General features: G+C 44.0%; 1 protein-coding gene across 1 annotated transcript in view; it reads left to right on the top strand.

The window, feature by feature from the left end:
- Positions 1-6,070: 6,070 nt before the first annotated feature.
- The window catches only part of ADAM12 (ADAM metallopeptidase domain 12), a 165,308-nt gene continuing 156,177 nt past the window's right edge, over positions 6,071-15,201 (top strand). Inside the window, 1 exon segment of the mRNA XM_031059893.1 lies at positions 6,071-6,279. Coding sequence (XP_030915753.1) covers positions 6,103-6,279 — 177 coding nt within the window. The 5' untranslated portion in view covers positions 6,071-6,102.

Below are 15,201 nucleotides of genomic sequence, written 5' to 3'. Positions count from 1 at the left end.
GCAGCATTATCAGTGTTATCCCCAGTGCCATGAGTGGGTCATTCTGGTGTCACCTGCTTCGAAGAGCAGTGGTAGGAGCAGAAATCCCAATGATCCCTAAGGGTACAACCCTCCTGGGTTTAACCCCTTGCTCCAGCCTGCAAGTCGTTGTGTTCTTGGTAATATTCCTCTGTGCAGTCACATCCCACCTCTGAGCACTGGATTTCAGGAGGACTCTTGAGTAAAAGTTGCTGATAAAAATACAAGCTGATCTTAATATATTTTCTTACTGAACGGTGGTAAAACCCTTCCCTTGCCTGGTTGTGGGTGCTGTGTTTGTGGGCAGCTTCCAGTTCTTACCCTGATTCACTTCCATAAACTTCCATCAATTTACCCTGTTTCACTTCCATAACTTCCTAAAGTTCCTAAATTCCCTTCCATCTTGAAGGACAAGACTTGGTCGTCCCCTCTCAGTGTGAATGTGGGATTCACATTCTCTGAACCCGAGAGAAGAAGAGAATGATCAAAACAATCCTTACCTCATTTGCTGTGCCTGTGTTTGTGCAGAGGTGGAATGCATTGGGGAAGGTTGTTTACCTGAAGGAATTTGCTTGATTGGAGTGGGGTGGGAATGTTTTGTTTTCTTGACCAGCCTCTGAAAGCTGTTGGTCAGGAGACAGTCACAAGATTTTGTTCAGTTGAGTACTTGTGCAGTTTCAGTTTAGATGTAATGTAGTGTAATATAGTATAGAATATACACTATAATAATAATATAGTATAAAATATATATTATATTATATATATAATATACTATATAATATAATACTGTAATAATAATATAGTATAAATATACATAGTATAGTATAATAATATAGTATAAAATAGATACTATAATAATAATATAGTATAAGATATATACTATCATAAATTATAAAGTAATTAATTAGCCTTCTAATATCATGGAGTCCTCCTCATCATTCCTCCTGCACATTGGGGGCCATGCTAATACAATATGTAAGCTTGGGGATTTTGGATTAAAAAATTCTGATTGGAATTTTTCTGGAAGTGGCAGAAGAATCATCGCAAAGGAGAGAAAAGCCCCTGATGGGGGGCGATAAAGCTGTTTACAATGCTGGGCCCGCAGGCAGCAGTGGAAGCTCTGGGGGTACCTCAGGAACATCCCCAGTGAGTCAGTGCTGGGTGCAGCCAGGTGTAAATCCCTTCCTCCACAGCCAGGTCATGGATGCCACAAACTGAGAGCTAAAGTGAGGAAGCTGAAGAAAATGAGGAGGGAAGTGGATAAAGGATGTCTCCTTCCTGGCTTCCAGGGCATTGCCTGTGGCACGGAGCACTGCCATTAGCTGATTTCATTCTGCAGGAAGATTACTCTGTTCCATTGTTCTTTTCAATCCAAGGATTATTCCAGTGCTTTGGGTGTTTTGCTGCAGAGAAAAACGAGGACAGGCTGTGACTTACGATTTAGAGTCGGTTTTTAGTAGGAAAGGTAACACAAGGATAATTTAATTTAATCTTTTTTTATTCCCCCACCTCTGAAATTTCCATAGCTCAGCAGTAAGTGCAGGAGGGGTATGAGGGGTGCTTGGGGACAGTGTGAGGAGACAGAGCTCCAGTCTGGGATGGAAATGGATACCCCACAGCATCACTGGGACCTTGGTTGGGCTGGGCTTTTGTGGGGCTCTGGGGCTGTGTCAGTCCTGGAGCACCTCAGCACCTCATGACTGATGGAATCCTGGAGCCCTTCTGGAGCCAGGCTGGGACACCTGGGGGGCCTCACCTGGAGAGGAGCAGCTCCAGGGAGAGCTCAGAGCCCCTGGCAGGGCCTGAAGGGGCTCCAGGAGAGCTGCAGAGGGACTGGGGACAAGGGATGGAGGGACAGGACACAGGGAATGGCTTCAAGCTGAAAGTGGATAGGTTTACATGGAATACTGGGAAGGGATTCTTGGTTATGAGGGTGGCAGGCCCTGGCCCAGGGTGCCCAGAGCAGCTGTGGCTGCCCCTGGATCCCTGGCAGTGCCCAAGGCCAGGCTGGACACTGGGGCTGGGAGCACCTGGGACAGTGGGAGGTGTCCCTGCCATGGCAGGGGTGGCACTGGGTGATTTGAAGTCCCTTCCCACCCAAACCATTCTGGGATTCTCTGACCCATGTTATTCTGGGTACCCCTGCTGCTGTGTGGGACCAGAGCAGGCCCATCCCCAATGGAAGGAAGCTCAGCAGCACTTTTGGCTCTTCTGTAAATTCTGTAAATTTACAGAAGAGAGATGTGTGTTGGAGATGGATGTTGTTTATAAAGCAGCCCAGGTCTGACTCCTGTCCTGCTCTGTGCTGGGGGGCGCTGGCAGCAGGGTTGGGGTGTGCATTGAGTGGGACATGCTCTATTTTCTCTATTTTCCTTGCACTTAATCCCATTTTATCCAGAGCTACTCAACATCGGGTGCGTTCACCTCTTTGTTTGTCATGAGGACAAATAAATGGCCCTGCCTCACTAAAAGCTTATTAATTTTAAGTAAATGCAAATCTGGAGAGGGTCTGGGTTGTTTCAGGAGGCAGTGGCCGCTAAGCGAAAATGTCACATCACATGCTCAGAGTTTATTTTGCACACAGCTTGGAGGGACTGAAATAAAAAGCAAAAAGATGAAAACCATCCCTAACTCCTTTGCCAACAGGCCCTTGTATGATACTGTGCAAAGCAGAAAAGTTGTAGAAGTACATGGCAGATGAAAAATACTTAAGCCACACAAAAATCACTGACAGGTAACATCGACTCATCTCACTACTTGTACAAAGTAGCTTTTATATTACTGGGGGGAAAAAAAGAGAATAAAGGGCGCTGCATCAGCTTGTGGGCTGCTTGTGGATCAAAAGCATTACCTTCAGTGCAGGCTGAAAATAGAAAACAGACACAACTGTGAGGTTTTCATGTGAAAAAGTGGGAGACGAGCTTGCGTCAGGAAGAGCTGGACAGAATTTCACTGAAATGGAAAATAAGTAGGTGAGTAAGTAGGTGCACGTGACACAAAAGATAGGAAACCTGGGTCTAATCTAACTTTCTGCTGTTGCAGATGGCCTGATTTTCTTCTCCTCTCGTGACACATTACCGAAATTTCAGTTCTCTGATTTCAATTATTACACTATTTATACTGCTGTAGTTCCAGGAGTCCCTGTAGAGAAGAGGCCTCATTATTAATGGAACACAAACAACTCTAATGGTTCAGCTTCAAAGAAACCCTCCTGAAAGTGGGGAAGGGAGGTGCAGAGTGGCAGAGAGGAAATACCAGCAGGTCTGTGTGCATGAGGAGCTGCAGCCCTGGGAGCTGGGGGAGGTTTTTGGGTGATGGAAACCCTCCCTTGGTGCAGATGTTGGGCCCATCCCATGGCTCCTTTCCCTAGGATGCCCTTTGGGAGGGCTGGGTTTGTGCTCAGGGATGGGTCCCAGAACCAGCAGAAGGAAGCTGGGGATGGGTTTTGTTCAGATATTGTGCTGGGACTGGGTGAAGTCTCCCTGGCTGGGATGGATTCCTTGGTGGCTCCAGCTCAGGAGAGGGCCAAAGGCTCTCCAGGGTACCAGGAACTATCCCACCTTTGTACCCACCTGGTTTCTCCAATTTTTCCCAACTTTCCTGCACTATTTCTGCTTTTTTTTTTTTTTTTGGCCTGGCTCTCTCCTTATATTTTTGTGTGTTTTTTCCCTCCTGATGTAGAATATTCCTCTCCCCATGTGCCATTGCTCAGTGGCCTTTCAGATCTCTCCTTCTCAGGATAAGGGTTGCTCTTCCAGGCTTCCCTTATTTTCTTATTTTCATACATAAGACTGTGATGCTTTATTTTCTGCCCCCTGTTCTTTGAATCAGGCTGCAGAAAAACCTATTTAAAGGATTCACCTATGTATCCTCCCCATCCTTTTTTTTTAATTTAAAGACTGGGTTAGAGTTTATTTATCAGCTATACAGGTTTCTTTATTTTGCAGTCTTTCAGAAATATACCCAGTCCATAAATATAATGAAATTTCATGAGCAAAACATTATTAGATATACAAAAGGCACTGTGCTGTGCTTCTATCACACTGAGGGCAGCTGGGAGTTAAGCAAGTGCACAATGCATGTGCCCAAATTATCTCCAGAATGAGGCCCAAAATTGGGCTGCACTGCTTCCTGTGCCTTCCACAGGAAGCTGTGATTTTTATCACACCCAATAATTTAAATAAAAACATTCAGATAAGCAGCCAAGTATCTGGCTCAGGGAAAGCAACTAGACAGAAATTGATCTCGTGTTTTATAAATGCTGTGGCTTCAGAAGATTTGCAAACCCTGAAGCTTGTCTGCTTTGTTTCCCCCCAAATAAATTATCTTTTCCAATAAAGATATAACTGCTGCCTATAAACCTGTCTTGATGTCTGTCTCCAGACTATCAACACTTCTGCACAATGAGCTTTCTCAGCAGATAAATAAGCACGTGTGGCAGATTAAATTTGCTCGTTGTAACCTTGCTTTGTTATGCACCACGAGCATCACTTCATTGGGATGGAAGAGAAGGAGGAGTGGCAAAACTAAACCACACTTTTTGTGGATTTTCCTCCCTTCTCCCATTGTGTTTTTATAGCTGCTGCACTTCCAGAGCAGGCTGTCTGTTTAGGGAATAACCCATCTGTGCACAAATGCTGATCCCCTCCCTTTTTTCTGCTGTTTTGGTGATGCTGGGAGGTTCATGCTCTGCGGAATGGTCAGGGAAGGCCCATGGAGGAGTATCAGAGAGGCTTTGATGTTTCCTGAAATCACCATGGCAGCTCCGTGGTGCAGACAACACATCCATGGGAGGATGAGGATCCTCCAAGGGGCTCTGAAAACCTGGATCTCATGACACTTCCAGAATGCATATCCTACAAAATAATAGAAGGGCCTGAGCCATTTAATTGGTGTGGTTGAGATTGCTCAAGTGGGCCAAGGAGAAAGGAGAGCAGGGCTGGAGCCAAACTTTTCCCATTTTGCTGAGATATGCTTCATAAATTCCTGTTCTGAGCAGAGAGCTTCCTGCCTGATAATGAGAATAAAGGCTTGGAGTTCTGTCTAGACCCTCCCAGGCTGATGAGATGGTGTCTCACGTGCCTCCCCAGGGGACAACCAAATCTTGGGCCAGCTTTGGATCATCTCTTCTAAGGGCTGACACTGTGTCCTCCCAATCCTTAATCACTTGGGCTGCAATAAAGGGGTGTAAGAACTCTGTGTAACAAAAACTTTCCTCTCTCCAATATATTTTATCTTTTTATCTTGTGAGGTAGTTTTTTTGTTTGTTTTTTGGGGGGGTTTTGTTTTGATTTTGGTGGGGTTTTTTTGTTGTTGTTGTTTGTTTTTTGGTGTGTTTTAGGTCAAGTGTTGTATTTTTAAAGGCACGTTGAAAAATACCAGATTTTATTTCTGCTCGCATTGGCTTAGCCACAATGACAGCACAGATGTTTTTAAGCTAATCCTAACAGTGATTAAATGGGGCTAGTTCTGCTCAGATATGACTCTTCATCCTTCATGAGAGCATTAGGTGAGCACAGAGAGTGTGGCAAACCCCAGCAGAGTTTGGACTGTCCTGTGGCACCTGGAGGCCATCCCTGTCTTCTCTTTGATTTATTCTCACTTCTTTTTCCAGCTCTTGTCCTGTGATATTGGTTTTAGGGCTCTGCCTGGACAGGCACAATGCCATTAATGTGTTTAGTGAGAGCAAAACCACTTGATAAATGCTGCATGCAAACAGCTTTTTGACGTGGTGGTATGAATGGAACTCATCTGCCTGTGTGGAGGAGCAGAGTGTTATTTCAATGAGTTTACATTCTCTTTCTCTTCCAGACCTTTTTTTTCCCCACTAATGAGACTGTTCATCCTCTATGATGACATCCTTGCATCCTGATATCTCTACTCTTAATGTGCAGTCTTTGTCTTCTGCTGCCACCATCTAATCCCCTCCAGCTCCTCTGAACCCCTCTGATTCCACAGGTTCCCTCTGAAATTCCTCTAGGTTTTGACTCTGACATTACAAGTTTCATGTTTAATCCTTTTCCTGAATGATTTCCTTTTGGATGTGCTGCCAAGTCCCTCGAGTACCAAGGTTCCCCTTGCCAGATGCTCTTCCCAGCTAACCTGAGGTGCCTCTCCCTGTCCTTAGGTGAGAATGTGGGCAGCAAAGAAGAGTCCCCGAGGCTGCAGCTGTCCAAGGACCAGGCCAAAGATTATGAGATAACAATTCCCTTCCTTTTGAATGGAGAGCAGTGGAGACCAGTGGATGGCATTTATTCAAAGGTCAGTCTTCATTTTGCCTGTTTGTTTATCCTTAGCTGTGTAACAATTTAAAGGCTGTAGGAGGAATTTAATGCACTTTCACCTTATAGGTTATAAGAGTGTTTTTATATCATTTGATAATTTTATATTATTTTATTTTTTTATCAACATGTGTTGCCACATGTCTGAAATTGCTGCCTATTTAATTTAAGAAATGGAGAAGGGTTTTGGTTGAAATGAATACCTTTTTCCTGCAGAGATGCATTCTTCTTTCTGATGGCAGAAATGAAAGTTTAAAGTGAAATAATAGCAATTTAATTGCTTGAGATTCTGTCATGCAACAGCAAAATGAAAACTGAGGGAGGGGCAAGCACACTAAAAAGGTTTGTTTGGTAAATACAGTCTGACAGCAAGGAATTTAGGGGCCAGTGGAAATAATGCTGTGCTGGCTGCAGCCTGAGGCATTATCTGGGCTTAATTATCCCATGGGAGACCCCCAAATTCCATTCCTGTGCTGGATTGGGACTGAGGCTCTCCCTTCACACTCTGCTCCCCTTCCCTAACCAGGGCAGGATCTGCCCCTGGCTCTGAGATTGTTTCCCCCTCTTGACAGGCCCTGATAAGCTTTGCTCCTTTTTTCCCCCCAGACATTTGTGAACAATATAGGAAGCTGCACTTAGGAAAAAAAGGCTGGGTTTTATCTCCTTCTTGAAGTATGAAGTTTGTTTTTTATTGTCACCAAATGTATCCTGAGAATCTCTCACCCAGCCTTTTAACTCAGGTCCAGTTTGATTCCAGCTCACTTTTTACGTCGTTCTTTAAATTACCTGAGTGAAGAAGGGAAAAAGTAAAGTTTTTAAATAGTAAAAAAAAAAAAAGAGGGAGGAAAAAAAAACCAAGCAAAAACAATTCAAAAAGTCCAGAGAACCAATTAGAAACAGCTTTTCTTGCTGGATTGGGAAAGTATTCCATGGAGAAATCCTGCTTGACTACTGCCACTGCTTGCAGGACGTGGCTTTGGATCACGTTGCTGATTGACACAAGTAGGTGTGAAAAGATATTTCCAAACAAGGGCTCTGACTTTCAAAAAAAGCTTGTCTAGATTAAAATTGTTCCTTCTTCTCCTCTGTCCCTTCCTAAATAGGAGAGAAGGGCCAGGCCCAGTTCTGAATCTGTGCAGTGATGAAAGGGATATCAGAGTGGGTGTAGAATGGCTTATCTTGGAGAGATAACACAGATGGCTTGGTCCTAGATGTATGTGCTACTCTATTTTTAGATTATTTAATTAGAAACAGGCATTCTCCATATAGAGAGAGGCCTTTTAGCTGCTCACTGGAGCTCTCTGAGAGAGTTACAACCCAGTATCACTCTGTGAGTAATGATAATGTGATTTATATCGTTAATTTGTTTCCCAGAATTACTTTCAGTTTAAGATGAACACTAGAAAAGATTTGTGGCTTGGTAGAAAGATCCACGTGCTGTATCAGCACTTTTTTTTTTTCTTTTGAATACTTCTTTTCCATGGAAACTTATAAATTAAATACACAAAAGTGCACATCAGGCTGTGGGAAGAACAACAGCTTCAGTGGTGGAGGAGAAGAGTAATGAATAGCTTGTCACATAAATATTGATCAAAAGCACAAAAGTTAAATACTGCTGTATTTGATGGCTAAATGGAATCTATTGTTCTTCAACTCGTTTCAAAGTGTTCCTCTGTTTTATTTAATTGTATATGAAGTCAAAAAAAGTATGTACTTGTAAGAGGGGAATGGTATTGCAATAGGATATATGGTAAAATAAATAATGGAGTGGCTATAAAAATGCCAAGGGATTAAAGTTATTTGTGTACAGATAATTGCCTGGCAATGATGGTCCCATTCCCCAATCCTTTAACTGTAAATACTCCTGCTTAACAATTAGTCCCTGGGAAAGCACACTCATCATTTAGTGCAGCCTTCTCTCCCATCTTGGAGATAAAACTGTCCTTTTATTTACCCCAGGAGTCGCTGCAGTATCTGTTGGAATCTCTCACTTGGAATCTGTCAGCAATGATTATTAAGCTAATGACTTTCTCGTTGAGGGCCCAGACACTGTGCAAAAAATGTGAGATAATTCACACAGCCTAATGGCACAAACACACAGCACTGCTCAGCAGCAGCGAGGAAATTCCATTTACTGAGGGAAAAAAAAGAAAAATTGCTTATCTCTAACCAGATTTTATTTTGATACAGTTGGGATGTGCTTTTTCAAGGACATCTCGTGATTTAGGTGTTTAGGTGTTAACTTATGAAAGTCTAAATTAGTGACAGGCAAACCCCAATTTTAAATACAGACATGTAATTAAATTATATTTAAAGAATTTGGTGTTTCCCAATTATAAATTAAGGGTTTTGTGTCTGGAGAGAACTGATCATTTACTGGGCAGGTCATTTTTTCTCTCCACCTTCCCCAACTCAAGCCAAAGCTCTGTGAAACCAAGGCCAGGGTTTCATGGTGGCACCTTTTCAGAAAAGTTGTTGCTTTTTTCTTGTTTAAAAGATGCCCATGCTGATGCCAACACTTTCTGTAGAATCATGGAATCCTTTAGGCTGGAAAATACCCCGAAGGTCATCAAGTCCACCCTTTGGCTACCACCTTATCCATTAAACCACAGCCCTGGGTGCCTCATCCAGTCATTTCTTTAAGACTTCCAGGGATGGAGACTCCAACACTGCCCTGGGGAAGCCTGATCCAATTCTTACCCACTCTTCCAGTGAAAAATTATTTCCTAATATTCAACCTGAGCACAACCTGGGGCCTTTTCCCCTTGGCCTGTCAGCATCCTGGATAAGGAAGAACATTTTAAAAGTAAAATATAGATACTTAAGAGAAGCTGCTATGGAAATACCTCAGTTTTTACAACTGTGTGATGCTGTTTGTTTAGTTGGGATTGTTAACATTTCTCCTGGCATCTTTTTTTTGTTTTTCAATTCAGAAAATGTATCATTTTCAGTGGGAATATTTTACTGGTACCTAATTCTTTTATTAACTGGATATAATATTCAGTTGCCAACCCTGAGCATGCTGCTAAAATGAGTGGCTGCTGTTTGGAGTGTCCAGTTGCTGCTGCTGAGGAGAAAATGCTGCAGCGGGCTCGGGCCCTCAAGGGTTGTGCAACATCACCCTGGGCTTCAAACAATGGCTGCCCATATTCCCTGCAGATGTGATTTCCTCCTTCCCTGAAATTTTGTGTGCATTACAGCATGTGTTGATAGGTCATTATACATTAGAGCTCCAGTTGTCCTTCCACTTCTCTTTTTTCATGTGCTCAGCACTTTGCGTTTTGTGTTGATTACCACCCCCCACCTCAGTGCTTGCTTTAAACACACAAGGGTTGGGTTCTGTTTTCCTTAAATATTTCTAAGGTTTGAACAAAGTGGTTTCATTTTATATTATTTAAGTGCAGCAAAAAAAACCCAAAAAACAACAACCCTCCTTTCCCCCCCACATATTTCCAGCTGAATATTTTTCTTCCAAACTTGGCTCGCGATTCACAAATCAAACCAAGTTTGATGAGAGTTTGGGTAAGTGATGTTTTAGTACACAGAACACTTTAGGGAAGATTTTTTTGAAGACCATCTGTTTGGCTTCAGCTTTTATCCTCACACCCTGTTAGGGACACAGAGGGCTTGGTGTGTGCCAGATGCCTGCAGCACAGGAGCTCTGGGTCAGGTAATATCAGTGGTGTTATTCCAGAACCTCATCCCTCCTCCTGGGGAGACAGGCAGGAGATGTTTCACGTGGGCATTAAGGGGATTTTGGCTCCATTTCTGTGCTTTAAAGGAATTTAGGAACCAGAGGAAATAATGTGGGGCAATGCTGCCAGGCATGGAAAAGCTGCAGTGCCCAGTGTGGCATTGCCCTGGGCTGGCACTGGTGTTCCCAGAGGGACATGGATTAGCGGAGCTGGCTTTGGACCCAGGGTTTGTAAAATGCATGAAGTTCCTGAGAAATGGAAAGTATTTTGGGAGGGTTTGGTGTGGTCAGCTCTGCAGTAAACCCAGAGGGCTCAGGGTGTGGGGTTTTCTCTGCCCGTCTGTGTAGGACCTGCCGTGCCACTGCTGGCACCTGTGAGGACTCAAAGACAATCAGGGCCAAGTGCTTTGAAAGATTTAATCCTCTCAATTTTCTAAAAGCACATGGGCAAGTTAGGTGCAGCTTTCCTTCCTGGGGGATCTTTTGTAATCCTGATCTCTGTACCTGTCCAAGTGCAAAACTAACCTGTGGGTGCTCCAGTCAGATACAGCTGCCACTCATAAAAATAAATGGGCAGGTATTTGAGGACTTGCAGCCTGGAGCTGAGTGTGGTTCCTAAAAGCCCTCTGAGAAGCCCTGAGATGCTCGAACTTGATTTGAGTTTGCAAGTTGCCAGCCCAGGTTGCTTTCAAATGATGGAATTTCAAACCGGGATTTTGATTTTTGATGTTAAATTTGGGGGATATGCGAATCAATGAGCAAATTTTGCTGTGTGACTTCTTTGAAATAATTAACTGTGGGGAAGTAGCTGTGCACAATCTGCCTGTCACTGGGTTAGACCCTTAATCCACCTGGGTCACTGTCACTGACCTCAATATATAAACATAGATTGGAAAATCCTCCTCTCCCCCACCTTGCAGAGAGTGAGACCTCTTGTTCTGTGGCTCCCCACACCCCAAGAGATTGGGGTTGTGTTGGAGTTAGGGACAAGCAGAGAAAATGAAAGGTGCCCATGGTGGGCAGAGAGGGTGGCAAGACCTGCAGGACATTTCCAGCTCTCACTCCAGCACCAGTGACTTCTAAATGCAAATAAATCAGAGATTCTTCTCCCCTCTGGGCAGGGGGCAGTGGATTCAGGGATCTGTAACACTGCTTTGCCAAGCTGGAGTGTTCAAGGCCAGATTCTGAGCTCGTGTGAATCTGTTTCCTTCCCTTGCCCGGGCTGGAATAAATCAGGGCTGCAAATTGAAATCTTAAAGAAGGGTTTTTAAAAAAAGGGAGAAAGAAAGATGAGAAGGCAGAGTTCCTTTTCTTGTAGCAACACTCTTTTTTTCTTTCTTGGTGTTATGTTATGCTTTGAATATAAACTCTAGCAATGAAATGCGAAGATAAAGATGAAAGCCAGCTATAAAATATATATTTAGACCATATTTCTTCTGGTTTTTAAGTGTGCACTTGTCACAGCTCTAAGACTGTGCATGTGAAGTGGCAGAGGATTACCATTTCCTGCTGCTTAGCATGCATTGCATCTCCCTTGGCTCCTGAAGAAGCAGCTTCTGCATCCCTGCCTGCCCCACTCCTGAGCATTGTGACATGGATTGTATTCAGGAGCAAACATCAGAATCTTGGTTATTTGTGTGGAATTTTGGGCACTGATTACGTGAATCTCAGTGTGAAATTCTCTGCTACCTATATAAGTATCATCAGCTCTGACAGTTGTTGGTTATCTTTATGATTCTCGAGATTTATCACACCCATTGGGTGTTACAGTGATGCTTTTCACCTTTTTACATTTTTTTATGCCTTCACTCTAAGGCCCTAGTTCAACACCTACTAAAATTGGGATTTTTTTTGCCATTGAGACAAAATACCATTGGCAAGAAGAGAAAATAGCTTTAAATTTGTTAAAAAAGCCACTGTAATAATGCTGGAGATTCAAGAACACATTGGGAGTTGCAAAGGGGCAAAGGCAGTGATAGCCAGGGTGTTATTCAGAGTTTTGATCCCCACATGAGTTCCAGTTTTATTAGGAACTTATTGGGGCATCACACAGACTCACAGAATCCTGGAATGGTTTGGGTTGGAAAGGACCCTCAAATTTGTATTTTTCCTCCCCCTGCCATGGCAGGGACACTTTCCACCATCCCAGGGTGCTCCAGCCTGGTCTTGGGCACAGCCAGGGGTCCAGGGGCAGCCACAGCTCCCAGGGCAGGTCTCTGTGCTGGTTCCCATTTCCCCCCTTTGCTGCACCCCCTGTGTGGCTCTGCCGGGCTCTGATACACAGCTGAGGGGCTCACTCTGTCAGATAATTAATTTAGAGCTCAGTGTTTTCAAGAGCAAACCCATTCAAGTTTATTTCATAACTGGCGTAGCCTTCGTGCAAGTGATAATTGTTTATATTCCCTTCAACCGAGCCTCCTGCTGTTCCTTTTCATTTGAAATAATTACCAAAATTTAGACTTCCAGACAATTGTATTAAGGGGAATCATACAGTGCTGCTTAAACAAGGCTTTGAAGGCTGAGAGGACAGCTTTCATAGCTCTTTTACATGGTTGTTTTACATATCTTGAGAGAGAGAGGAATAACCAGAATTTATAGTGCTCTCCATATTTTTTATGACTCATGAGCATCGACTATAAGAGGCAGAGCTGTGCTCTCTCCACAAGCTGTGTCATCAGCTGGGAATGCAGCTTGGCACAGGCAGAGGAACAGCTCTAATCCTCCACAACCTTCCCTGGGAGATCCTCTCCTTGAGCCTTTAATTAATAACCTGGAAGTCATTAATTTAATAGCCTGGTAAACAATCTGATATTTCTTTTGCTTTTCCTTATTCACATACTCCTGCCTTGTAGGGCCACTCTGAGGAGTAATTAGTGCAAATATGCTCTATTAGCTAATAACTCTTGTGCGTTTGTTTAATTTGGAAGCAGCAGAAGTTTTGCATGGACACAATCAGGGGAGGGAGCGTGGCACCTCCTCTGGCAGTCAGGGAATTTCTGTGTCCCAGGGAGCCAGAGCAGCTCAAAGCCACCCCTCTCACCTCACCTCATCCAGGAGGAGGAAAACACATTCCCTTCCTCCCATCCAACCTCGTTTAACCAATTGATCCATCTGATAATTTAATTCATGCCATTTTTCAGAAATGCTGGTAGGTGTGTCCTGGTTCCAGGGACTTGCTGGAGCTCACACAGCAGCTCCGGGGCTGAGAAATTCCTGGAGCTGGGACCACCAATGAAAACTTGGTGCTGGTGATTGAGTGGGGAAAATTCTTTTCGCTGTCTGCACTGAATCAGTGCCCTGGTTCCAGCTAGATACACGAGGATTCATTTCCTGCCTGAGCCACTTGGGCATACTGGGAAGTGTGAAGCAACTGGGATTCATCCCAGAAAAGTCCATTGCATTTTTAGCCTAAGTGATACAGCGTGTTCAGCTTGCAGAGCTCTGTGTGAGTGTTCATGCTCAGGTATTATTGGGAGTGCTGGGTGTTTTAAAGAGCAGAAAATGCAGAGCTTTGTAGGAACGAGCCACCAGACACCTCCTGCTCTCCCTGGGGGTTTGCAGCCTTCCATAGGGTGAAATTCCCCTTCATCAGCTCCTGTCAGGCTGGGCTGCTGGAGGAATTCTGTCATACTTGGCCAGGGGAGATCTGCAGTGATATCATGGTGGGGAGCTCTGCCTCTCTCCCAGTACCAGCCCCCGTGGCCAGGGGCTCTGCAGAGGCTGTGCTGGGGACCCACCAGCTATGAGGTAGCGTCTCAGCTCCCAGCAATCCTTCAAAAGCTGATGGGGCTGGAGCAATCCACTTCAACTCGAGTTTTCAGGCTGGCATTTCAAAGGAAAAAAAACAACCCCACAAACAAACAGATTGTGCTTTCTGCAATTAAAGGGAGGGGGGGAATACTTTTATTTTAATGATGCAGTTCACGTTAGCAGCCCTTTAATGTGGGATTAAAATCTAAACCTAAGTTCCTGCCTTATGCTGGGTTTGTAAAGTGCTTGTACTGAGGCATTTTCATATTGAATTAATTTAGCTTATACTTGGCCATTTCACGTCTCTTGCAACAGATCTTGCGAGTGTAAGGTATGAATTTCAGTGTTGGATTAAAAGAATGCTTTGCTTTCCAGCTCTGAGCATGTGATCAGTTTGGGGTGTTTTTTACAGGCAGGAGGAGAATCTCCCTTGTTCTCAATTCCTCTTGTGAGTGCCTTGGGTCAGACTGAAGCCTAGACCAGAGCAGGCCCTGTCCCACCAAGCACCCCTGGCACCAGGAATGTGCAGCTCCTGCAAGGAGCCCTTTGTGGACTTGGAACAGCAGCAAAACTTGGGGCTTTTCCAAGGACTGCAATCCTCTGAGCAGGGGAAACCATGAGCTGCTGACATATTTTGTGATGAGGACCCTTATTTCAGAAAGCCACAGTAAATTGAGTTGTTCTCAGTGTGTATTTGAAGGGTGAAGAAGTAAATTGAGCTGGTCAATCCACTGAGTCCTACAGCTAACAAGCCCAGTGCCTTTGTTGTTGAATTATAATTCTATTTCAATGTGATTTACTCAAGCCCCAGTTGATTTGCCTCTTCTATAGGAATATTTCTCATTTTTCAGAGTTGTAATGAGGAGTCATAGAGGTTATATGCAGTTTAAAGCCTGATAAAAAAATAATTAGGATTGATAATAAGGCTTTTTAAAAGGAATATTTTTACAATAAAAGCCTTTCAAGGTGTTGGTATTTTTCTAGAAATAAAATGACTGCCAAAAAAACTCTGCCAGCTGCTTTCAAAAAGCTTGTGTAGATGAGTTAAAAATTATCTGTATCATTTTGGTATTGCAGCAGAAAGTTTGTGTTCAGTTTCCATCTCGTGGAAATCGCGTGTCCCATTTGTGTGGCGCCTTTCCTCAAGGACACAGCTCTGGAGCAAAGTGGAGCTTTAGGAGATGAACATTGCAATTTCCAGCCTGGCAGAGGTGGTGGGGTGAGGGAGAGGCTGGGGGTGAGCTCCTTGTGAGATGCATTTCCACTGAATATTGTGTGTGAGGTGGGGCTGCTGCCAGAGCCTGCAGGGTGTTCTGGACTTGATCAGGGGTGTGCTGAGGCTGTTTCTGCGGTGACACTGTATGGGGCTGTTTGTGTCCCCATAGCTGTGCTGGTGACACTGTCTGGGGCTGTTCCTATGTCCCCATAGCTGTGCTGGTGACACTGTCTGGGGTTGTT

Source organism: Geospiza fortis, unplaced genomic scaffold (assembly GCF_000277835.1).
Source record: "Geospiza fortis unplaced genomic scaffold, GeoFor_1.0 scaffold452, whole genome shotgun sequence".
NCBI lineage: Eukaryota > Metazoa > Chordata > Aves > Passeriformes > Thraupidae > Geospiza > Geospiza fortis.
This window is presented reverse-complemented; position numbering and strand designations above follow the sequence as displayed.